The 26,257-nt window shown below is 40.7% G+C and overlaps 1 protein-coding gene across 1 annotated transcript; it reads right to left on the reverse strand.

Moving 5' to 3' along the window:
• si:ch73-105b23.6 (fibrillin-1) lies at nt 1-25,404 on the reverse strand. The gene is made up of 25 exons (XM_042434265.1): nt 25,394-25,404; nt 24,807-24,862; nt 22,562-24,643; nt 20,415-20,537; nt 18,264-20,276; nt 17,264-17,397; nt 16,600-16,767; nt 16,288-16,467; nt 14,222-14,813; nt 13,728-13,877; nt 13,142-13,359; nt 11,792-11,867; nt 11,257-11,547; nt 9,732-9,968; nt 9,416-9,568; nt 8,795-8,973; nt 7,583-7,775; nt 7,342-7,461; nt 7,135-7,254; nt 5,487-5,507; nt 5,280-5,341; nt 4,927-5,119; nt 4,205-4,333; nt 3,771-3,906; nt 1-988 (listed from the first exon to the last, which is right to left on the reverse strand). Exons 1-25 carry the CDS (start codon nt 25,402-25,404, stop codon nt 847-849), a joined length of 7,779 nt encoding a protein of 2,592 aa, XP_042290199.1. The 3' UTR covers nt 1-846.
• Nucleotides 25,405-26,257: the final 853 nt, after the last annotated feature.

The following is a 26,257-nucleotide window of genomic DNA, read 5'->3' on the forward strand; positions in this document are numbered from 1 at the left end:
GCTGCACAAGGTTGATAAAATTACATTTTTTTTTATTGATTTACATCATATTTACACATTGTTTTACATGTAGTGACAGTCCAGCTTTAGAGAAGACAGCTATCAGTTGAAACACTGAATTTCTCTACTGTGTTAAATAAACCGGGAAACAATCCACCAATGAACAATAACTTAAGAGTGTGATTCCAAAATGAGATAAATGCTTTTTGAAAAAAGTGACAGTATTGTATATTTTATGGATTGTAGGTAAAGTCCTGTGTATGCAAAATAATAACAATAAAAATTGAATCAACTATGCTGTGGTGATTATGAGTGATACTGATTTTCCAAACATGGGTGCATTACATTATGGATTAGAACCATAACAAACTTCATACTGACTAACTGAGCAGAAGGCAGGAGCCTGACGCCAGGTATTCTGGCAAATGCTAATGCTGCTATCAAGGAGGCTGTTGGCCTAGGGTCAGCTGGAAACTGAAGACCACTGCAGTGGTTTACTTTTCATCAACATCTCCAGCCAAGACATTGTCGAGTTCTGCTGGGTCAGACTCCCACTGTAAACTGTTGTCCAGGCAAAAAAACTTCTAGCTCAAACTTGGCAGGTCCATCGCTCAGCGGAGAGGACTGGAAATAATTGACTTTAAAGTCACTCAGGTTTAATTACTTGTTTGTTACAATATAAATAAGTCATTTATCTTGTCATTATAAAACATATACAGCGTAACATAAAAGTGCTTGCACTGTGTTTGTATTTACATTTCTGCGTGCGAGTGTGCATGCTATTGTTTTTTCTGTGTCTCAAAGTGTGTGTCAGTGATTTGCACATGTGTGTGGTTTTACTATGTGCTATCTGAGGCGTTGCCGAGGTGTGATGTTGTCTATGATCCGCGGGCTGCAGTGGGTCATGTAGTGCAGAGCAGGGTCGGCGTAGTTGAAGGGCGGAGGGTTGTACTGCTCCTGTATGTAGTCTGGCAACGAGTGTGGCAGGCTGGAAGAAAACACACGAACCAATCAGAATGCAGAAGTAAACAAACAAATCAGGCAGAACACAGAGATGATGTAAAGTGGAAAACATTTAGAGAGATAAGTAATGTCTGTAGTCGGTCTTGCAGTCTTTGCACAGCATGTGAGGAGCTAACGTCTTTAATTTTCACAATGTGGGTCATGCTGTTCTGTAAAACTGTAAGTTATCCAGTCAAAAGTCTAATTTCTTTTACATTTTGTACCTTTCACAGTGAGTCCCTTGTTCTGATTAGCATTGTCGATAATTCCACATACAGTACACAATTATTTCAAGCAATTTATGGAAATGTTTGGAGGGGCAGCAGTTGTTGTGGAATACTCAGGGACTCATAAATATTCATGCAAACTCTAGCCTAGATATTCTGAGTGTTGAAAGATGCCGAAATCTGGGGCTAAAGCTGATTAAAAACATGAAACACACATCCCGAATTCCTCTCCAGACTCACTGTTGTCTGATCTGCAGTTCAGATGTTTTGGGATTGTATATCATTATGGTTGTTCTCTGTGCAAATATGTATATCCTTTCTGATAATGAGGTGTAACCTGGTATATCATGAACCATTCAGTGAATAAAAGACCAAAAGGAAATATACATAAAGAATTCTTGCAGATGATTCTTTGCAAATTTGCCTGTTGGTTTTGCAATAATTTAACCTCTTCAGCCTCATAAAACCTTTGTTTGGCCCTTGGTTAGAGCTAATCTTGTGACAAAGCAGTGTTCAAACTCTCTGAAGCATAGTCCAAATTGTAGTCAAGGATACTAGATCTTACATAAAATACTGATTTTGTATAATTTTACAAATATAATGCTGCAAAACAGTGAGGAAAACATTATACCTGCATGTGTAATGTTACTTAATGGAAAATTTAAAGGGAACATTGGAAAAATTAAATCCAACCATATCTGCTCCATCATATCGCATTTATCTGGGAACTTAAGTATCATTATATCATACCATATAATCCAAATATCTCTACCTCGCTGTCTTAATGAAAGGCAATAGCATAACCTTCTCCCTGGCTTTGCTCATTCACTCTAATCTAACAACATAATCCCACAATGCTGGCGCCAGCCGCGTCCATTATATCCATAGGGTCTAGTTTACTGATAGCAGAGAAAGCAGGCCAGTCATCAGGGGGATTATGTGTCTCCATGGCCCACTATCACCTGGCCCAGATGTCATACATCTGCACACACACGCTGGGGCCAAGGACACATGCACATTATGATGCACAAAGTCATGAACAGATACTCCGTAATGCACATCCACACACACATTTACATCTGAGATGTACTTGAGAGTGGATTTTCATGTAATGTGGCACGTTCAGATTTTTTATTAAAATCCTACAGTGATCTGATATCATTAGATGATTTATATTTATTTCAGAAATTACACTGAATGTTTTGATGATGCTGTTTGAACCGTTTTTCTGTGAGGAAACAAAGCACCTCTAATCTGAATTATGCTGCAAATATCCCTTACTTGATTTACCACAGGTGGATGTTTTATCCTTATAATTACCTTGGTTTTCTGTCTATTCTATCTGCAAATCTTCCTCAGTGTTACCCAAGTGCAGTTTCATAACTCGGACCAAAGCTGGTAGTAGGAAGTGTTTTTGTTTAATATAGTAAGAGAGTGGGCAGTCCGTCCTCCAACTGAGAAGTTAAATACAAAGAAGACAGTGCTGCAGCAGCGTTACAGAGAACATGACTTAAATCCTTCAAGTTAATGTAGAGGATTGTTTCTGGGCAGACCTACTTGACTACTGTACCTTGAAACAGTGTGTAACTGTGCATATGTGTGTGTGTGTGTCCTGGTCCTTCTCTGCAGCAGCAGTATATTTTTTCATGACCTACAATGAACCCTGCCTCATCCTGCCCAAAGGAGTTGCTGACCCACCTAAAAACATTTTTTAAATATTTATTCATTCAAGTTTTTATACCCCATGATGGTCCAGTTATTGTTTTGTAGGTGTGTGGCTATAATTGTTTTAGAAAGACTGTAGTGATGCTGTAATGCTCACTACATACCAGAAAACATGTCTGAAGACGGTTATTGGATGGATGAAAAGTGAATAACCTGTTATCCTTACCACTAGTGAGTCAAACAAAAAAACATTAAGGTGGGGCCAAAAGAAAAAGTCATGTCGATATCTAAACTAAAAGCCCTTATTCTCTGTAGAGTGTCCAGAAGCTCAGAGTTTCTGGCTGTCTTGGAGCCTTGAAGTGGGCTCCCCTGAGGACTCAGTTGCCATAGTTGTGTTGGGAGTTTACAGTGCTTATGCGGCCAATCAGATAGAAGTGACCCACGTAATAAAACATAGTTGTGTTATGAATAAATGTAGACAGATAACCATGCTAGGCACAGATGGAGGCTGTGTATTTAGCCTTATTTAGAAAAAAATTGACATTGACATTGGATTATATTGCAGGAGTGGTTTGAGAATTTTCTGTGGATGTTTTCGGTACAAAACTGGGCCACTGTACCACCATTCTAACCCAAAATGATCACAGCTGCAACTGTTTCAGAACCACCTATCAAGCCTACAACTGGGTTCGAGAGAAGTAGTCCTTTATATATATTCTTTATCAGCACAAAGATCATTATAAGAAGCTTTGATGACATGTAACATGTCGTCAGCCGTCAGCCTTCAAAAACTTACAGATGTCAAACTCCAAATCCTCACATTCCAGTCAGTCATCTTATGTAATTTCTACTCAGTGTGTTTCTCGTGTTACTCACTCTCCAGTCACGGTCTTCTTGCAGCAGCAGAAACAGGCCAGCGTAGCCAGGAGGAGCAGCAGGAGCAGGGGGAGGCCGATGCCCAGGACCAGGCCCAGAACAAGGTCCAGCTCCTTATTGAGCACTTTGTCTCTATCTGCAAAGAGTTGAGTCAGATCAAGTCACGACAAACTGTTTTATAAAATTCTCTCAAACAAAAAGTCACATATTGCTTCACAGAATGAAATATGACACATGTTTACCAGTAATGGCAACACCATGTAATGATAAATCATGACCTTCAAAATGGCTAAAACATTATTGAGAGGCATGTCTGAAATAAATTGAATTTCATAGCTTCAGCACTCAGTCTTATTACTGATTCTGACATTTTATTAGCTGTGGTGTCATTATTGTAACTGTGAAATGGATGTTAAGTATGCACAGATCCTCACCTATTATGCAAGACTGGGTGTTATCCACATCGGTTGTGCTGTTGCAAACACACTTGTAGCCTCCATAAGTGTTGGTGCAGAGGGCAGGGTGGATGCACACCGCCTCCTTGGCCTTACACTCATCCAGATCTGTAGGTGTGGACAGTCCAACAGCAAGTGAGAGAGAGAGAAGTAGTCTTACCAACACTTTGCCATCATTAAAAATGCTACAGTATATTTTATACATTAAAATGACAATACTATGATAAACTTGAACCACTGTAGTATGTGAGATTACAGTTCCACAGTTTCTTATGAATGAAATGCCGTAGTGCAATCTAATACAACAGCTCTACCATTAATTCTATTTTTACAAAACTTCTGCATTTTCGGTTTTTGTTCACATTGTCAGAAAGGTGATAATTCCACTTTGTGTTTATTATTGAGGTCGTAGTAGGTGGTGGTGGTGTACTGGAGTGCATTATATTGAAAAGTGTTCCCTAATATTTTGTCCACCCCATTAACATACATGTCAACAGAAACTGAAAACGTATACACTTTGTAAAAGTAGAGATTTTATGGCAGGGCTCTTGTATTGGATTGCATTAGATAGCACATGTGTACCTAATAATGTGCTCAGTTTGAAATGGTAGTGTTTGCCAGACTTGCTAAGCTTAAAAACAATTATTACAATACGCCTTCAAAAAGGAAAAAAACAAAACATGAAATTAGTGGGAGTTTACCGTCAACTTCTACAGTACTGATGTCATAGTGCCTGCTAACTCTGGCCAGGTAGTCTCTGATGTACCAGTGGGGTGTGTCACTGGACACATTGATGCGATATTCATCCAGACCCAGAACGGAGCCCTGTCCTAGTTCCTTTTTACTGGCGTTGTAGAATTTGTTCTGGAAACCCAGGGACAGGATTTCCACCAGCTGAGGAAGACAGAGAAAGAAATTATCATTTATCAGTATAGAAATGTGTTAAATTAGCACAAAATGGTTGGAACAGTAATATCATGACTGTAACATGTTACTAATTAATATTTTATTTGATGTCGCTAACATCCACACACACACAGACACAACAACACACCTGTCTGAGTCCATCATATCTGTTCTTCTTCCAGCTAACAGAGACGTTGAACACATTACACCCTGCAGACACACAACAGCAGCAACAGCTGTATGATGACCTCTTGTTACCATATATGGGCATGTTTCACCATGGTGACACCAGAGGCAGAGCCAAGCTATTATAATACTAATGAAGCAATAGAAAGAACCATATGGGAACTTTTACCTGGAGGATTGGCAGAGTCACCTGCAGAGAAACACATCATTCAGAACTGCATTAATATACACTGCTGATGCACTGGACATATACACTCCTACACAAAGTAGCACTACATCAAGAGTTCCATTACATTGCATATTATCTGGTGTATCAGTGGTAAGATAATCACATTGATAAATTCAGTTATTCTGGCTGATTAGACCTCTGCTCAGGTCAGGGACCAAACTAAGATTCTTGAGTTGAATATTAGTTATTATTATTTATGTTGATATTTCACTATGCTTCATTATTCTACATGTATCATGTTTAATTGAGGTGTACTCTGAGCAATTCCAATCATATTTTATTTGTGTGTGTTGCTGATATGCACACAAGACCTATCGGTGATTTTACAAAATTTAACAAGAACTTTAAGGAAGGTAGATAGTACAAGTGACACTAGATTAATAATTTCAATAACTAATTTTGCTTTCATTTACAAGAGAAGTCAGTGTGAGCTGTGTGTGTGTGTGTTTGTATGTGTGTCTGTTGGATAAAAACATGCAAGGTTTACACTCTCTACCAAGTTCTGGATACTACAGGAGAATGGGATGCTGGGAATTATGTGAGGTCACTAAAAGCCATGCAATAAACATAATAGTGTAAGCTGTAGCACACTAAATGATTGGGAGATATGTGGCAGATGTCAATCAAGCAATGTTTGTACATGCCCACCAATGCCACGATTATTTCATGTGAAAGTTCCTGTAATTACCAGTTACAGACTAGTAAATACTCATCACATCAAGAATAAAGTAAGTACCTGAAAACCAAGTAAAAATGGATGTCTCCTGTAATGAGCAAACCTTTACTGTAATTAAACTGAATGAATACAGGGCTATATTGCGCAGTATATTTTGAACCCTCACACGACCAACTCTGCAAGATGGTTGTATCTATCTTGAGTGTCCAATGTTGCGAAAACTCACAAGTCATAAACATGGCGATTTTTTTCCATCACTACCTTCCATCTCATACAATTTGAATGCAGTGTAAATCCTGAGGGGAGGTCTAATCAGTAAAAATAAGTGAAAACCCCTGTGCAGAAGTAGTATGGCTATGTAGAGGCTGTCAATAAAATAAACTGAAATAATGAAGAAATGATGTACAACTTTCTGAGGGGCTTGAAGGAATTGGACTATAAAGAAAGACACAGTAATTTAATTTATAGCAGATAGACTAGAGTCATGACATGTGAGTCATGTGCACTTAAGCAACACTATATAAGGTGACACAACAATATTTTATTAGTGCAGCACAATAAAACAGAGGTGATATATTAAAGATAGATGTGACAAAACAAATAATGAATCAATGAGATAGATGTTACATTAAAAGAGCTATCAGAAAGGCAAAAATATGGATATTTTAGCTGTTTGTGTGAGTGTGCTTATAAGGTATGTGAGGCTATTGTCTGTGAGCAAAAGAAGTAAACAAACCAAAAAATAGCAAAGATGGAAGAAAAGGCAGACAGAGAAGAGGAAGGGAAAAACAAACAAAATACAGATAAAGAATTAGGCCCATATTTACTGTATGATCTGTGAGTGTAGGCCTAACTAACACAAAAGTCCACTGCTGGCTAAATGATAGTGGAAATATATGACTGTGCACATACCACATCCATCAGTGTCCTTGGTGTTCTGGTATCTACAGGAGCAGTCGACAGAGCCTGGCTTGTTCTTACACTCAAACTTGGCATTGGGACAGGTTGAGATGTTCGCACACTCGTCTATATCTACAATACAGACAGAGACAGCTGTGCAGTTCAATTATTGTAAGTAAAGGTGTGATTATTCATACTGATGTGTCCGGTGTTCAGTACCTGTGCAGTTGCGTCCATCTCCGCTAAATCCAGGCTTACATTTGCAGGTGTAGTTTTGTTTCGTGCTGTAGCAGTTCGCATCTTTGTGGCAGGGGAAGGGGAAAGGAGGCATGCACATGTCTGAGATGGTACACAGGGAAACAAGAACAAGGTCAGTTATGGTATATGAGGTCAAACGTTTTGTCCGAACCTGATAATATGACTACACAAAGACAATCATCATCATTCATTTGCTACTGACCATGCTCAAAGCACTTGTATCCCTGTTTTCCCTTGGAGACAGTATTATCAGGGCACTCTCCACAGGTGAACTGGCTGGGCAGTGACTCGGACTGGCACTGCACCCCTCGGAAACATGGCTTGCCTTGACATACGTCTGCAGTGCTCCCACAGAACTTGCCGCTGAACCCCTTTGGGCACAGGCACCCCACCACCTGGGAGGATAAAAATTAACAGAAAGAAATACTGACAGATACATTCAAAAGAGATGCTATATGAACCCAATTATTACAGTGACTGGCCTTTCTTCTTTCCATACCATTCCATAAATAGTTAAATTGGAGAATACATTTTTCCTACCTCTCCACAGGCCCCTGAATGCACCAACAAGGACACATTCGAAAAGCATTCCTAACTTGTTCCAAAGAGGGCTTAGTGCATGAAAAATGTTTACATTTATTTTGTCATGTAATGAATATAATACATTGGTACTTCTTGAATTTACTCCAGAATCCATGATAGCATGTAATGAAGAGAAGGGCTGTTGGGGTTTTTTATCATTATTATGCAAAACATATGCATCATTACAATTATAGATGTCATCCAGACATGTTTTAAGACATTAAAAAAAATACTCCTCTTTAAAAAATAATTTATGTCTAATATGATTTTTCCACAAAATTGTTTAATTACCTTAAAAGTTTAATTCTTAAAATTACATCTTCTCCTTGTCCCTCATTAAAAAAATCCCCAGAAACACAAGATGTCTCCTACATCATTGTAAAGTCTATTCTCAGTGTTTGTGCACTGGAAGTTTCAAGTTTCCACATCACACTTGTCTAAGTTGAATACTGGACCATGATTGGATCCAAACTAGTTGTGATGTCACAAATCCTGCTCATACATGCCTTAAACTCAGATTTAAGAAGAGCACAGAGAAACCCAGCAGATGAATGTGAAAACAGGTTTCTAGTGTCAAACTCTGCACATACATCATTCTGCACAGTGAAGCTCAAACATCCAACTGTAGGAACAAGAAGAAAAACACATTTTTGAGTGGAGGGGCACTTGAACACAAAAAGGGTCTGCTCTATACCTGCCTATTCCAATTCAGGATCCCCATCAGCACAAACAGCTATTTTTCAAATGGAAGTTTTGCATGTTAGGTGATGAATATGTGATAATAATGGAACTGTTGCAGTGAATGAGAGGATCAGCTAATCTGAAAAATTACCTGGAACTTTCCCTGCTGGTGATTTTCAGTGATGCTGTCATACTGGCAGGTTCCTCCGTTGAGGCAGTTGCAAACACGCAGGATGGGGGTGAACAGGGAGCTGGTGAGCTCATCACTGACCTTGATGGTCAGCTGGACAGGCTGAGTAGTGAGAGGCGTCCATGTCAGGTAACCGTCACCTGGAGCAGAGAGCACAAAAATGGTCTAACAGTCCAGGTAAAGTCTGCACAACAGGAACTCATTCATTCATATATTGTACATAATAATACCAGGGGAACATTATGGGATACCAGAAAGGCTATACATTGTCTTTCTGAGGCCTACTAAAAAAGAAACATGTGACAACTACATGTTCATTTTAGAAATAACATTATTAACAACACTACTTCATACTTCAGTCTTTTGGGCTTTCTGTACACTTGTGCGTGTCTCTCTCTGTGTGACCCATCCGCTGACTCATGTCCCATCTGCTGAAAGACTGCACTGCTGGCTACAGCAACAGCCTCACCATCCCACTAACAAATGTCAACAGTAACGTCATCTGTATCAATGATGGAGGGCGGGGGGATGGAGTCTTTTGGTATGGAGATTTGAGGGAAAATGTATGTGTGAGTGTCTCACCGCTGCCAATGGAAGCCCGTGGAGGTCTGGGGTAGAGCAGTGAATAGGTGATAGGGTCTCCATTAGGGTCCTGGGCAACAATCTGAATGTTGACAGTAGAGTTTACCTTACCATGGATCACTGTGGGCTCTGTCACTATGGGAGGCATGTTGCCTGCCACAACAGACAGAACAAATTAGTACAGGTCACTGATAAAAACACAGCGCTCAGTAACTAATTTAACCCTTGATTTAGGCAAGAGTAGTGATATGAATGTGGAGTGAAAAAAGTTATTCCTATCCAGAATAATCTTCCCAAAATACTGTAGCCAACTTACCATAGATTAGAGCCAGATTTTGGTATTGCTTTTTGGCATCCAGAGTTGACAGGCCCAGGTCAGAGCTGTCGGACGCTAGGGTGTCATGGACACACTGCATGCTGCCTTTGCAGGTTCTCCTCAGGTCTTCCGCCGCAGCAGGACTGATGCTTTCCAGCAGGTCTTTAGAGGAGATAGGCTCCAGTGGAACCAGTGGAGGTTGAGAGAACAACAGGCTCTCTGGTACTGGAACTGCCCCTAGAGACACACACATGGGTACAGAGATGGATATAGGGACAAGTGTAGCTGTGAAAAACACCCCATAAATTGTCTAGATAATGTCCATCATACAACATTGGGCTGTAGAATAATGGGAAGCCAACCTGGAACTGTTATTTTCGGCTAGTATTTTCAATAATTTTACTCTACGAGAAACCTGACTTACTAATTGTTGTTTTGGCATTTAGCCAACAAAATTCACAGGACATGGAGTCCAAAATTCCTATAGTGTCAGACATGAACACTGAAAACACAGCAGGTCATGTTTTGAACATAAAGATCTCCCATTCTGGTCTTTGGCAATCTGAACTCATGTATTCATTTTATGTATCACATGAATATGAACATCAAAGCACATTCTCAAACCTTCACTAATTGATTTTTTTGTCACTTGAGGGCAGCGCAACGACCTGTAAACACAACACTGACATATCATCATCCTATAAAGTTGATATGGTGAACATGTTAGCAAACAGTTGCATATTTACACATCTAGCAGACACAGAGCAACACTAGCAATCATTTAGAGTTGTGTTTCAGGCCACATGGCCAATGTAAGTGCAGCATTCCTCTTTTAGCTCCATTTTGGTTTTCACTAACTCCTGAGGGATATGACTCTCTAGCTGCTACTCTACTATGTTCACAAGCTTGTTGCTTACTTGCCTGTTAGCTGTTTGGTGCTGGGCAGGTAGCATAAAATGGGTTTTTAGAGCTTTCTGACAGAAAAGAGCCACCTGTTGTTGCTGGAAATGGGTCAGAGTAGATCAAAACAGTAAGGTTGAAAGGTTGAAAGCCAAAACAAATTGCTGAAAGACACTAAAATCTTCTGTAGAGCAGATAACTGCAGAGTCAGGTGAATTCTCTGTGGATCCTTCAGTACCACTGACGCCTTTCACATTACACATGATCCCTTGTTGATAACATTAAAAAAGGTTAGGACAGCTTTAAAAGCAGCCCATATAGAAGGATGCTACTTGTCAGTGTTGAAGAGAAGACTCTAGCTCATGAACCTATCAAATCCACTGAATACTGCATCAGACTGGCAGCTACAGGTCGATCTGGGGGAAGCAACTCAGTGTCACTTGCAGTGACAGTGGATGGTGGAGGTCCAGGTATTAAGAGTTGATGCAACAGAGCGGCATTCAAAGGTAGATGACTCCATAAACCAGCCAGTAAGCCTGGCTATGAATCAGGAGGACTGATTGTGGTCGTTTTTGTTTCAAACACAATTAAATAGTATAAGTGTATTTGTCTGCTGTCCACTTACAGGACAGCCCAAAGTAATGCAGACTCTCCTCTGAAGGGGGGTTGAGGTCAGTTGAGGGGAGGAGCCTGCCGTCGGACATGAGGAAATCATTAGAGCGGTTAGAAGTCCAGAGACCCATTAGCCCCACAGTGCGGTTGTAGAAGGTCTGAGGAACCTCCACCATGGCTGCCAGCTGACTGTGGCCTACAACTCGCCACGCCACCACATGGAGACCACTGGCATACACCGCTGCACAGCGATTCACTGACATACAGCGTACAGCAAAGTCCCTCTCCCCCATGTGCACGACACCTGAAAAACAGCATATTTGTCATACGATGAAGGTATTTGTATACAGCTATTATACATACTTGTCTAGGTGGGTTGGATTTGATAATACATTTATAACATTTTCTTAACCGTTATGTTACCCTAGGTACATTTCTCCTGACTGCATACAATGGGCCTTTCACATGCTTCTCCATCGTGGTGTTTCATACAAAAACAATAGTATGTAACAATAATAGTGTGTCAGAGTGTGTGTGGTTATAATTACCAATAGTGACTGGAACCTCAACATCATCCACAAAAACCCGCAGTCCTTCTCTTTTCTCGGCACATCTCCATTCAATCTGGAAATAATACGCAAATATTAGAGAGGGTTAAATTATTACTCTCAAATATTATCTGTTTCTTTTAGCTAGCTTAGGTTTTTCAGAGCATAATATACATCATATACTATCATATACTGTAGAGATCTGTGATCATCTAAACTGTAACAGGTATTTGTAAAAACAAATCCTATAAATTGATAGGAATATCTCTCCCAATATCTCTGACCAAGAGAGGATTACAGTACAGATGTTCATTTAAATATTCATACTCTCTGTATTGCTTTCTTGAAGGAATCAAAATGCGCCCATTCGCTTTCTTTCCAAGAGTGAAATCTGCTATAATTGATTTTTTAGCCACTTGGGGGCAGCAGGAACAAGCAGAGAAAACAGCGTTTGACATAATATCACCTGTTAAATTGATATGGTAAACTTCTAAACAGTTTCCAATATACACATCCAGCAGATATGGAGCAATATTAGCAGTCATTAGTAGTCTTGTTTGCTCGTTTGCGTTAGCTCTGTTTTGTTCTCCAACTCCTGGGGGAAATATCTGGCTCTTTAGCTTTGAAATGCTGCACCACTTTTACCAGCTAGTCGTTAACTTTGTCTGCCATTTTGTGCTGGGCAGGTAGCATACAGCAGTTTTTAGAGCTTTTTTTAACTCTAAATAGCTGTCCAAAAGCAACTCTGATGGACTGAAAAGCTCTGTGAAGGTAACTGAAGAGTCTTGTGATAATTGTCTGTGGGTTTGTCAATACAATCAACCGCTATCATAATGATATAACCACTTTAAGTAGGAGGTAATTAACTTGGTATAAAGACTGGAAGCATGGGGAAAGCTAGCCTGGCTCTTTCCAAAGTTCATACGCCAGTATCTCTTTGAGCCCAAACACATCGTATGTCCTTGTTTTAATCCATAAATTCTGAAATGTAAAAACAAAATGTATGGTTTTAGGGACAGCTATGTGCTGTAACTATTTCTTGACAAACAACGGCCCATGAGTCCAACACTTCTGTGTAGCATTTGTGCAGGTCGCCAGATATAGTCATGAGCACAAGTTTTAGTGGGTCTCTGAACAGGTTCAGTGGTACCAAACCTGGCAACCTCATGGTGATGATAAGACTTGAGATGAAAAAGTGTATGTGAGATATAATGTGTTAAATTTAGATTTAGATGTGCTAAAAGACTGACCTTTGAGGTTCGAATTTCACAAAAATGAATTATTCCTTTAATACACATAAACTGTCTCTCTCTCTTTGTAAGATACATACACGCCCACACACACACTGACCTTGCCGATGCCCTGGTGGAACGCAGCCATACGCACCACCACTGGGACCTCAATGATCCCCTTTGCGTCTGTGTATAGCTTTTCAGTCTGCCCTTGCAGGGTGAAGATATTAGAGCCTGTGTTGGAAGATAGGCGCACTATCACAAACTCCCCCAGGGCCTTGAAGGAGTACTCCGTCCCATCGAAGGTGATGAAATGGAGGCTTCCATACACCATTGCTGCATTGGAAACATGGACAGAATTTTAATCTATCATACTTTAGTCAGCTGTGTCTAAAGGTAGTCTAAATTTTCTTGAAAAGATGGAAGATGCGATGAAGAAACAAGTTCATTGTACCCTAAAAGGTGCAAAGTGTGCTGTGGTATATGTCTGAACATACATCAGAGAAAATTAAGTGTCATTCTTCTCAGACTGAAGAAAAGCTTAGAGGCAACATTGTTCCTACATTTGATTATTTTAATATGACTGCTGACCATCAACTGGTTGTATACACAAGTATAACTTAAACAATGTAAACATTTCTGCTGCTTGTCTATTTTTTTGCTGGTTTTAACTTGCTTGTGTTTACTTGGATAGAGTCCCTCACCTATACCCTGTGTTGCCTTCTTGGCTGGGGTGCAGCCGCCAGGACCGGCCCAGCTGTAACCCTGGCAACGGTCCAGGGGCCTCTTGTTGAGGTAAAGGTGGCATAGAGGAGACTCAATGCAACACCATTGAAATGGCAGGAGATCTTCATCTGGAGAGAAAAGTTTATTAAACACAAAATTCAGTAATTAATGGGTAATACTCCTGAAATTTGTATGTAGGAATGATTGAATTCCTATGCATTAATCGCTACAGTGTTGAAGGGTGCAAGGGTACAAAGAAACTTAGTCTTGTCTTGACTACAACTTGATTTGCGCCGTCATGGCTTTTGCAAGACCCCCTTTGGAGCAGGTATTGACTTTGATTCAATACTGTCTTAAAAACCCTGGATAAGATCATCCCCTACTGACTAAGAACAATTTAAATATGTTAGATATTACAGACCATCAGGAGTTGGGGATTGCTGACCAAAGAAGACAGAATCACATGTATTACCGATATGCTTTTGTGTGCTGTGTCCGTAGAAGTAGCGTTCATTGTACCCAGCCAGCAGAGGCCCCTCAGGTTCGTACACACATCTCTTCCCCGAACCATGTTTGTTTGCAAGAGTTGACTGGAAGGTGTGCCCCTCAACACCACCCCAGCGCTGACCCCTCAGCATCTTCACTCTTGAACCTGGATCAGTGGTATCCTGCAAGATGGACAGGTCCTCCAGAGCCTGAGTGCGGGTACAGGGACATGAGGACAGCCCCTTTGTCCACTCAGTGGGATCAGGCTCCTTCATCGCCCATGCCTGGCACATGATTTTGGGATCCATGTCTGACTCTGTTGATCCTGTTAAATTATACACCAGCTGGCCTATCTTTCCCAAGGTCCCTTTCACCTCCTGGGGCCTGTATCTACCCCCAGGGCCGAATAGGTTTCCTGGGGGAACAGTGGGCTCCTTGTGGAAGTTTTTTCCATCTGTATAGCCGATGATAGCGTCGTGGTATTGCCTCTGGCCAGGACCCCAGAGCATCTCACCGTATCGCAGGAGGGCAAAGGAGCGTGCTCCATCTGTGGTCAGGATACACTGGAAAGTGTTAGTCTGAAATGAACAAAAATGAATAAAAAAAGAAATTGATTAATTTAATTAAATTGAATTAATTTAATAAATGATCAATTATGTTTTACAGTTTTCTTATTGTTTACCAACATTATATAACCCAGTATATCACTGACTAACACTAAATGGGAACACAATTCCCACAGTACAGGAACAACAGGACAAGACACTTTTAGTAAAATGGCCTCAAGGTGGCACCAAAGTAAAAAAAAAAATAGCATGAGTGTTGCAGGGATTATGGCTGAATATATAGGCCTGTATTTATAAAATGGTTAAAAATGAAATTTTACATTTAAGTGAAAGATAAAGGTAAAAATCCTTCATTTTTACTCTACTCACAAACTTAAGAATAATAATGAAAAACAAAATCAATGAAAACTTAAAGAATAAATTGGTTAAGAGTAGATGTTAGAAAATTGCAGTACAGAGACAAAGTTAAGCATACACCTTGTGAGACATGTTTTTGAGGGACTGTACAATAAATCATTGATCATCTTTTTGTTTCCATTTTAGCCAATTTCCTAATATTTCATCCCTATTTATACCTTCATGTATTATAAATACATTGTTGTTCATTTCACATATTAGTTGTGACTGCAGATATTTAGGATTTCACACAAATAACCTTTAAATTAAAATGACATGTCTTTGCAGATTTTTTTCAAAGAATCAACAATATGGCGTACTGTATGTAGGATAAATCTTTGTCTCTGATTTCCTGTTCCTGTATTGAGTATACATGTGATTAATCATGTGATCACTTCAAGTTGCTCTTAAAGGTCACTTCCACACTGTTGCTCAGTTGCTTGATAATTGTGTCTTATTCTTCACATTCGAAGAGTGAAGAATATTTTACCCCAACTTGGGTCTTAAGAGCATTGTCAGGTGTAATTCTTAGAAGTTTGATAAATATGGGCCCTGCTTTCTTTGAGCTGATGGTTAAAGGGCTCACATTGCACATAACAATAGCATTTAAAGTAGGACAAACCTGCAAACAAACAGAAACACTCCCCGGTGGTGTGTAGAAACTGAGAATGTGAATTATGCCATGCAGGACATGCATATTTACTAAGTTACAAGTATGTAAATAACTTACATAACATTGTTGAAAAAAAGACAAAAAACTTATTTTAAAAATGTTTCGTGGTTTTTAAGGATTGATAATGCAGAAAAAAAGACTAGTCATTTCCAGGAAATAAAACCTAAACTTAAAGCTATAGTAAAAACCACTGCATCAAGCAGACCAGTGCGAGAATCATGCCCATGAAGCATTACTTTACAAGAAACGTTATTGATGAAGAATGTTTTATTTAGGGAAGTAGCCTGGAACTAATTTTGTTTGCAACTTTGCATCAGAAATTTTAAAAGAGAAATCAGACCAGAAAAATAAGATACATTCTCAGTGTTTTTCAGTCTCTACATAGGAGTGTTTTCATGATTCAAAAAATCTCTTTACCTCTGAGAAATTGATTTTCTGGTAAGAGACTGGCATCACATGGTCCCAGGTGATCTTGAGGATCCAGGCAGGGGTAAAAGCAGGCTTGCCTATCCGCTCCTCAAATTTTGTCACTTCATCTGCTGTACGATTAAAAACTATCTGGGAGTAAACATCTGACATATCCAGCTTATGGTATTCCTTGAAAAAGAAAAAAGAAAAGAAAGAAGATACAACACAAGTTGCAGCAGCAAGCCAATACATAATTAGATATAACAAACCCTCGTCTCATTTCAACCCCAGCCTGACCCTTGACCCTTCATGACATCTAACCTGATAGAGCAACCGTCCGTCCCCCTGGGTGAGGTCAGCATCATCCCAGAAAACCGCCAACAGAGTCACATTCATGTTGTTGGGGAACCCACTGGATAAAGGAGCTGGAAGCAGGTACTGCTCATTCTCAGCAGCAGATTGAAACTGGACAAGGCCATCATCAGAGAACTGAGAACAAAAAAGAGAGACACAAATTCACAAGAGATGTAACTAAAGAGGTTGACTTTGGTATTTTCTGTCATAAAATCTTAACTAACCTATATTTAATTGTAATTTCATTTTGTCATTTATTCTCTGGCTAATGCTGTGCTGCCTTTTACACATCGTAGATTGTAGTAAGCCATGTACAGTATGTTTATTTATACCACACTCATGAAAGTTATACTGTATTCTGTCATATTCTACTTTGTGGATTACTGTTACCTCTGCCAAGGAGGTCACGTTTTCAGTCCTGTTTAAAAATATTTAAGATCTAACATTAAAAGTTAGATCAGGAGATCAGAGATCAGATTCATTTTTGGTGAAGATCCAGGATTTTTGTTTAAGGATTTCCCAATATTGTGAGATATGATTTTTGGATCCAGATGCAAACATTTCTTAATAGTGTCCATTAATTAAAAATTTCAGAGGATTGTTTAGTAGATAAATGCACTTAGAAACTCACATAAACCCTGTCATACAGTTTCCCCATAAAGGGGAAACCCATTGGCGGTGTGATGTATGGGGAGTTTCCATCTTCTGTGTCCACCTTTACTCCTTTATCACCAACCTCTTCTCCAAAGGGATACAGGTTGCTCTCTATTGGAGAAGCACAGACAATTAATCAATGTCAAAACTCAAGACAGCTTCATTATTGCAGCATTATATTGTCACCAACCAAACTAATTGATTCATTTGCTACCAACATGTGAAGTGAATGTTTAAACACTGTATCAGATAGGGCACTTACACTCACTCACCAATTTTTTTTTCAAAATTCAAACTACTGTTCGAATGTGGGGCAAAAAAAATACATTTGGTGTGTAATTATGTGTTCAAATTCAAAATCCACAGCGTGTCACTCTGATGCATGCTTTGCTATGCTATTGCTATCCTCTTTGCTAACACAATACTGAGAAAACTAGCAAGCTGTGCTCAATAATCATGACACTAATCCACCTGAGCAGTAATGTGACAAAGCACTTTGGATTGAACACTAAAATGGAAATGGAAAAATGTGGATAAAGGTAAGAATGCTGGCTGACTTTGTACAATGCAACTGTCTTACAGTGACATTAGCTTGTCAGTGAAGCAGCAGAGACGACATCAATTTTACAACATAGTTTAGGAATAGGCCATGTGGATTGCGTTGAAATTATTTGTTAGTTGTTCAAACTTGATTTTAGATAAATGGGACTGGCTAAGTGCTGCTTTTTTGAACAGTTTTGGTGAGTTTTTGTGTTTTTTACCCACAGACTTTATAACTTAAAACCAAGGGGGGTTACAAGGTTTCTGGCAATACAAGAATGGCAGAAAGTTTTGACAATGAAACAAAGGTATTAAGCACTAGGACTAATAAATCTAAACTAAGCGTATACAATGACACACACACCCTCTAATTTAGCAGACACAAAAATCAGTGTATGTGATTATTATGGCAACTGATTAGTAAAGGCATAACCAACCCGTCTGAGCTATCGCTCCCGTCTGAGTAATCCCTTTGCACACTGTGCTGTTTTTTGGACAGGAACAGGTGTAAGACCCTGGCAGGTTGGTACAGGATGTTTGCCCTGGACATGCTATGTGTGACAAGCACTCATCCAAGTCCACACATCCTCCTTTTCCATGACCGTTGTTTTTGGTGGCATTCCAGCCACGACTACAGGAGCATTTAAAACCTCCTACATGGTTGGAGCAGGTGGCAGCAGAGTGACACTGTCCATTAGTCTGTTGGCACTCATCAAAATCTACACACAGTGGCCCAATACTCATGAAGCCAGGCATACACACACATACAAATGACCCCGGGGAGTTGTAGCAGTGAGCAAGAGGGTGGCATGGTTTGGTCAGGGCGACACACTCGTCCACATCTTTGCACCAAGAGCCATTTCCAGCAAAGCCCAGAGGGCAGTGGCATGAAAAGGAGCCAGGGGTGTTCCAGCATCGTGCCAAGGGGTGGCATGGTGAATTCTCACATTCATTGGTGTCAACACATGCCTGTTTCTCCTCGTGATACCCCAGTGGACAAGAGCAGTTGTACGCTCCAGGCAGGTTGGTGCACACCTGGTCAAAGCGGCAGGTGGTGTTGTCTTTGCATTCGTCGATATCCTCACAGCCCAAACTAATGGGTTTGTACCCAGGAGAGCACAGACAGAAGAAAGACCCCGCTGTGTTGTTACATAACGAGTGCTCAGGGCATGGGGTACCATCTGGGTCATGACACTCATCCACATCCTGACACTCCGTGCCATTGAGAACAAACCCCTCATTACAGGGGCAGTGGTAAGACCCAGGGATGTTGATGCATGTAGAATGGGGCTGACACACTGAAGAGTTGAGGGAGTCAGAGCATTCATCCACATCAACACACTTTGTTCCATTACTCCAGAATCCTTTGATGCATTCGCAGTAATAAGAGCCGATAGCATTCACACATGTCCCATTGGTGCAAAGATCCCCAAGCTCAGTGTCACTGCATTCGTCGATGTCCACACACAAGTCATCCATGCTGGAGAATCCAGTGTCACAAAGACACAGGTAGCTACCATTGGTGTTGATGCATGTGCTGTGCTCAGGGCAGGTAGAGTTGTCAAGGCACTCATTGATTTCCTCACAGCCAGTATTGTTGCCTTGGTAACCTTCCCAGCATTCACAGAAGAAAGATCCCACTGTGTTTAGGCATTTGGATGAATTTGGGCACTGGATGAGGCTGAGGGAGCACTCATCTACATCCAAACACAGGGAGCCCTTGCCTGAGAAGCCTGGATCGCAGGTACATTTGTAGCTCCCCTCTACATTAGTACAGGTGCTGTTGTCAGGGCAGGTGAAGTTCTCCGTCATACATTCATCCATGTCCTGACAATGTGTCCCATTGTCTAGAAAACCTTCCCAGCACTCACAAATGTAGGAGCCATTAGTGTTGAAGCAGTAGGAGAAGGCAGGGCAGGTTTGAACTTGTGATTGGTCACATTCGTCCACATCCCAACATTCAGTGCCACTGCCTTGATAACCATCTTCGCACTTGCAGTAGAAGGAACCCTGATATGGGTGGCACTCAGCAAGAGGGTGGCAGACGCCTCTAGCATTCAGGCAGGTGTCTTCACTAACACATGTGCCCTTGTCATACACCTGGTCCAGGATACACGAACAGGTGTAGGAACCAGGCGTATTGTTGCATGTCATGTTCAAGCTACAGGCTGTGGCCAGCTGACATTCATCCACATCCTTGCAAACAAAGCCGTCACCCTGGTATCCATCCTGGCACAGGCAGATGTAGGATCCTTTTGTGTTGCGGCACAAAGCCTGGGCACTGCAGTTGTGTGGCAGGGTGGAGTTCTGCTCGCACTCGTTTACATCCTGGCAGTCAAAGCCATTGCCCTCCGTGCCGGGTGGGCAGGTACAGTTGAAAGATCCAGGCATGTTAGTGCAGCTGGCAATGGGATGACATCCTCCATTTTGGACTTGGCACTCATCAAAGTCTATAATTCATCCAAAATGGGACAATATCAGGGAAACAGCCCCAAATGGTGCTAAAAGAAAACTCACAAGAGAGTCCACTTATGGGGGCAAAAGAACCATGGTGCTACTGATGGATACAATGAGGAGTTGATACGTACCAGAGCAGTTCTTCCCGTCACCTGTGAAGCCGCTGAGACAGAAGCAGGAATGGCTGCCGACTGTGTTGACACACTGGGCAAACTCACTGCACTCATGTAGTCCTGTCTCACACTCATTCACATCTAGAAAGAGGAACAGGGAGAAAATTAGATTTAACAGCATGCATCATATGAATATTATTAGAATCAATGCCATTTGTGTGTTGTAAACGTTTCACAGATTTACTTTTAGAAGTAAACTAAATAAAAAAGCCTTTGTTTGCTGACTTAAGACAAACAGGGTAATATGTAAGAATTTTTGGGAGAAAAAAGTAGCCCAATTTTTCTGGCACTGTTATATCAAAGTGAAATGTGTGCTAACTCACCTGACTACTGACTTAGAGTCAGGAGTGGGTGGTGTGTGACTCCCTATCCCGGAATGATTATAATCTCTTTCTTTGCTGACTTACTGTAATTATAGCAGTGTTTCACACCGTTTTACTGAAAGCCCATTCAAAGAGTAGATTCCTTTCACTTTCAATTTGAATGAATACTTTTTTTTTTTTAACTGAATAAGTGTGACACAATATAATGTCCCACAAATGTTGGCAACAACAAATATCAGAGGATGTTCAGTTATAGTCCAGTTATTTTTAAAACAGAAAAAAAATACAAAAACATGTTCATTCAGTTGTCATGACCCCATACTATGCTATGATACAATTATAATCATTCCTTGTATCATGAATTCTGTAACTTTAAATAATTTACACTAAATGTAACAAGTATTAGAGATATGTTCCTGATAACAACAGTGAGTTGTAGTTTTTTGTGCACTGATTGGATGAGCGAAAACACTAAGGGATGATACTTGACTTTAGCTCTTTATCTTAATTAATGAAGAGAAAAAAGTTCATAATATTTTATACATTCAATGCAGTTCAAAACTGCATTTCAGTTCAATGCAGAACTACTTTTCAGTACTTTATAGATTTATTTGAAGAGTTTTACCTTCACACTTTGTGCCATTGAGTGTGTAATGATCCTGGCTTATTTATGCACTCAGTTTCATTATCAGGACAAATGTTTTCCCTCTGGCACTCATCCACATCAGAGCAAGTCAACCCATCACCCACGAAACCCAGGTCACACACACTGGTATCCATCAGAATGTTATTTTCTTTGTTTAATTCCTCAAAATGAGAGTGAGCACAATGTGGGACATCTGACATTTGGATCCAACTATTTGGCTTCCAGAAAATTGAGATAGGCTCTGCAAGCTGTCATCGGGATGACACAATTATGACGTTTTCAGTTTTGGTGGACCATTTCTTTAAAGAGGTGGTAATAATAATTTAAATGAAGAGCATATGCCATTTCATAGAATAGTTCCTTTCTGATAAACAAAATGCTACATAACCAGTGTGATACACCAGGTACATAATATTTAAAGGCTTTGCACACCAATGTTACACCCACACAGGTGATTTCACTTGTTTCTGATTAGATTCTCAGTCTGAGCAGCAGTTATATAAGCCAAAGTAAGTGAAAACACCTGAACGGGTGTGTAGGGCCTTAAATGCTTTGGTATGGAGATCTTAAATTGATTTTTTTGAATACTGGCACAAAGTATGGACTTTCAACAGCATCATTCCAACATAAAGATTATTAAAACAATGTATCCAACATCTTTAGAGTTAACTGATCAATACCAGAGAGCTCTGCTTTAAAATCTGTTCCACATAGGTTTTTACAGGCAATAGCTCAAGGAAGTAGTTAAGCTAATTCATGAGAATTATGAGAAAAATGACAATAATCCCTGTTTGTTGTGATTGGGTTACCATCTAAATGTCAGTGTTCCCTCTTGGCCATGTAGGGCTATTGTCTGTGTCTCAGAAGAAGGCTAAAGATGGATGATTTACACTAAATGTGACAAGTATTAGAGATATGTTCCTGAAAACAACAGTAATTAAGTTGTAGTTTTTTGTACATTGTATTGGATGAGGGAAAACACTAAGGGATGATACTTGAATTTAGCTCTTTATCTTAATTAGTGAAGAGAAAAAAGTTCATAATATTTTATACATTCAGTGCAGTTCAGAACTGCATTTCAGTTCAGTGCAGAACTACTTTTTCAGTACTTGATAGATTTATTAGAAGAGTTTTACCGGCACACTTTGTTCCATTGAGTGTGTAGCCTTGTTTGCAGACACAGGAAAATGATCCTGGCTTATTCACGCACTCAGTTTCATTATCAGGACAAATGTTTTCCCTCTGGCACTCATCCACATCAGAGCAAGTCAGCCCATCACCCACGAAACCCAGGTCACACACACACTGGTATCCAGCAGACGAATAGTGGCACAAGCCATGAATGTGGCAGGCAGGGTCACACAGTGGACTGGGTGGTGCACAGGTGTCATTGAAGGCCACTGTACCATTCAAACACGAGCAGACATGCGCACCAGGGGAGTTGATACACTTTGAGAAGGCCGGGCAAATGGTATCAGAGAGGACACACTCGTCCACATCTTGACATGCAAAGCCATCACCTATGAAACCCTGCTGACAGGAGCAGAGGAAGTCCCCTATAAGGTTGGTGCATAGCGCCCGTGGGTGGCATGCACCCGCTGCAGAGCACTCATCTATATCCTCGCACTGGGTGCCATTTGCTGCAAAACCTCGCTTACAGGTGCAAGTGTGCGACCCAATTGTGTTGAGGCATGTGGCGTTTACGTGGCAAGGGTTATCTTTACATTCGTCCATATCAACACAGTCCATGTTGGTGGCAGGGCGGTAGTAACCGACATGGCAGGGGCATTCATATGACCCGTCGATGTTCTTGCATTTTTCATTCACCCCACATGGATTGGTCAGTTCCTTGCACTCATTTATATCCTGGCAAAAAGTTTGGTTAACCAAGACAAAGCCCGAAAGGCACAGGCAAGAGAAGGAACCTTCGTTGTTGACACATGTAGCCTTGTTTCTGCAACCTCCATTATCCACCAGACACTCGTCCACATCCTTGCACTGGATCACTCCATCTCCAGAATAACCCACCTGACAGGTGCAGTTGTAGGTACCAGGAAGGTTAGTGCAACGGGCATTGGAGTGGCATTGCTTAGCCAGTGAGCATTCATCCACATCTTCACAGGTGAAGCCGTCTCCCCTGTAACCTGCTGCACACTGACATGAGAAAGAGCCAGGTGAATTTGTGCAGGAGGCATAGGGGCTACAGAGGCCTGCTGCGCACTCATCCAGGTCATGGCACTTGGAATTATTGAAGATGAAGCCACTGCCACAGTCGCAGTAATATGACCCACCAGTGTTGACACAGGTAGTGGTACGAGGGCAGATGTCAGGTGTTGCACACTCATCGATATCCTCGCACAGTCGTCCATCTCCTACAAACCCCCCAAGACAGGAGCACTCATAACTCCCCAGCCTGTTGATACAAGCAGCATTGGGGTCACATTGACTGTCTTCCTCGCATTCATTTATGTCTGCACATGTCAGTCCATTTCCTACAAATCCCTTGTTGCAGGTACACCGGTATGACCCCATTGTGTTTACGCAGTCTGCGTATAGACTGCAGATATTGCTTGCACATTCGTCAATATCCACACAGCTCTGCCCGTTGCTTTCAAAGCCACTGCTGCACGTGCAGCGATAAGTGCCAGGCAGATTTTTACAGCCTTTGTAGCCAAGTGAGGAAGAACACACATGTGGAGTCTCTGAACATTCATCTATATCCAGACACAGGTAGTTTCCATTTCCCTTATAGCCGGCATTACAGGTACACACATAGGATCCAGGGTTGTTGGTGCAGGTGGCATTCCAGTGGCAAATCCTTTGGTTAGCGCATTCGTTAATATCAGTGCATTGGAAGCCATTGCCTGTAAAACCGACTTTACACTGGCACTGTCGCCCACCCTCAGAGTTAGTACAGACAGCGCTGGAGTGGCAACCCCCGTTTTCTTTTTGACACTCATCGATATCCTTGCAGTTAGTGCCATCTCCAATGTATCCATTGAGACAGACACAGCTGTAGCTGCCCAGGGTGTTGTTGCAGCGAGCCTTTGGGTGACAGCTGTGTAGGCCACTAAGACATTCATTGATGTCGTTGCACAGAAGACCATCACCCTGATAGCCCATACGGCACACACAGGTGAAATTGTTTTTGACCTTCAGACACTCGGCCTGGGGGTGGCATTTGCTGCCTGCTGCCTCACAGTCCTTCGGGTCAGCAACTGAAAAGAGCAAGGGGGAGAATCTGAATCTAATTATGTGTCAACTCAAATTTTTGTGAATATATAAAGGAGCATATTTCATTTGGTGTCTATTCTCGCTGTGTTGGGTAAAAACAGCAATGACAGTTTCATTGAAGGTATTGTTCTTGATGAGATGACTCACCTGCACAGCAGTATTCCAGCACTGCCAATAGACTGATCAGCCACAGGAGTGGAAACCTGTAAGGACAAAGAAAAGAAAATCAGGAGAATCTAACTGCCATCATCCTTTAAAGTAGTACACCTACCTCTATGCTTTTTTCAGAAGCATAGTGAGCATTCTGTATACTTCGTATTTTTTAATCTTTGTCATTTAGTACAAGAAACATATGGTTGTACAAGACAGAAGATGTATTAAATCTTGGCAAAGGTGAGGAGACATGAGTTTCAGTCAATTTCTGTGGTTGCTGTTGCATGTAACTCTAAACATCATGCAATGGCTTCATTTCTGACAATTATAGAGTTGTGTATCACATGACACCTGAAAAGTCATCCAGCTCTGTTCTTGAAATAGGAAGTAAAGTCTTGATTTGACCTAATTGCAGAGTATGTGTTACCTTTCTTACTGTACTTTGTGTGTCCACAGCCTACTTTCCACTCACTGAACAATGGACAGGTGTCTATTGTTACGGTTGGTGTAACACACATAAACCTATTGTCTTATCCTGACTCACCACCCAAAGAGGTCATTTACTGTCATTCTGCTCTCACTTATCCAACATCGCAGTCGAGTCCTACCAGATAAAATGTGCTGATGTAGGTACTATTTATTAATAACTTTAGTCCATTCAGCACCACATTTATCTAATTTTCAAGAGAGAATAAAGTTTTGTATTTAAGGATTTTGTTATTAAAAACAGCAATAAAATGTTATTCTGTTTGTTTAAAAATGAGAGTGAGGACAATGTGGGACATCTGACATTTGGAGCCAATCATTTGGCTTCCGAAAAATTTAGATATGCTTTACAACCTGTCATCGGGATGACGCTATCATAACGTTTTCAGTTTTTGGTGGACCATTTCATTACAGAGGTGGTAATAAAGTTAAATGAAGAGCATATGCCATTTCATACACTAGTTCCTTTCTGATGAACAAAATTCTACAGAAACAGTGTGATACACCAGGTACATAACATTTAAAGGCTTTGCACTTCAATGGTACACACACACAGGTGATTTCTCTTGTTTCTGATTAGGGCTCTCGGTCTGAGCAGCAGTTATATAAGCCAAAGTAAGTGAAAACACCTGTATGGGTGTGCAGTCCCTAAATGCTTTGATATGGAGATGTTAAATAATTTTTTTTTAATACTGGCACAAAGTTTCAACTATCAGCACCATCATTCCAACATAATGATTATTAAAGAATCCAATGTCTATAGAGTTAACTGATTAGCACCAGAGGGCTCTGCTTTAAAATCTGTTCTACAAAGGTTTTTTCAGTCACTCCAGTATTTTTTACAGGCAATAGCTCAAGGAAGTAGTTAAGCTGATTTATGAGAATTATGAGAAAAATGACAATAATCCCTATTTGTTATGATTGGGTTACCATCTAAATGTCAGCATTCCCTCTTGGCC

Source organism: Thunnus maccoyii, chromosome 14 (assembly GCF_910596095.1).
Source record: "Thunnus maccoyii chromosome 14, fThuMac1.1, whole genome shotgun sequence".
Taxonomy (NCBI): Eukaryota; Metazoa; Chordata; class Actinopteri; order Scombriformes; family Scombridae; genus Thunnus; species Thunnus maccoyii.

Excerpts from the sequence above, each read along its gene's own strand:
- si:ch73-105b23.6 (XM_042434265.1), bottom strand. Across the intron at positions 20,538-22,561 it reads CAATGGAACAAAGTGTGCCG|ATGTGAATGAGTGTGAGACA; the intron begins GTAAAACTCTTC and ends TCCTCTTTCTAG. Across the intron at positions 16,468-16,599 it reads ACGGACGGTTGCTCTATCAG|GAATACCATAAGCTGGATAT; the intron begins GTTAGATGTCAT and ends TTCTTTTTCAAG.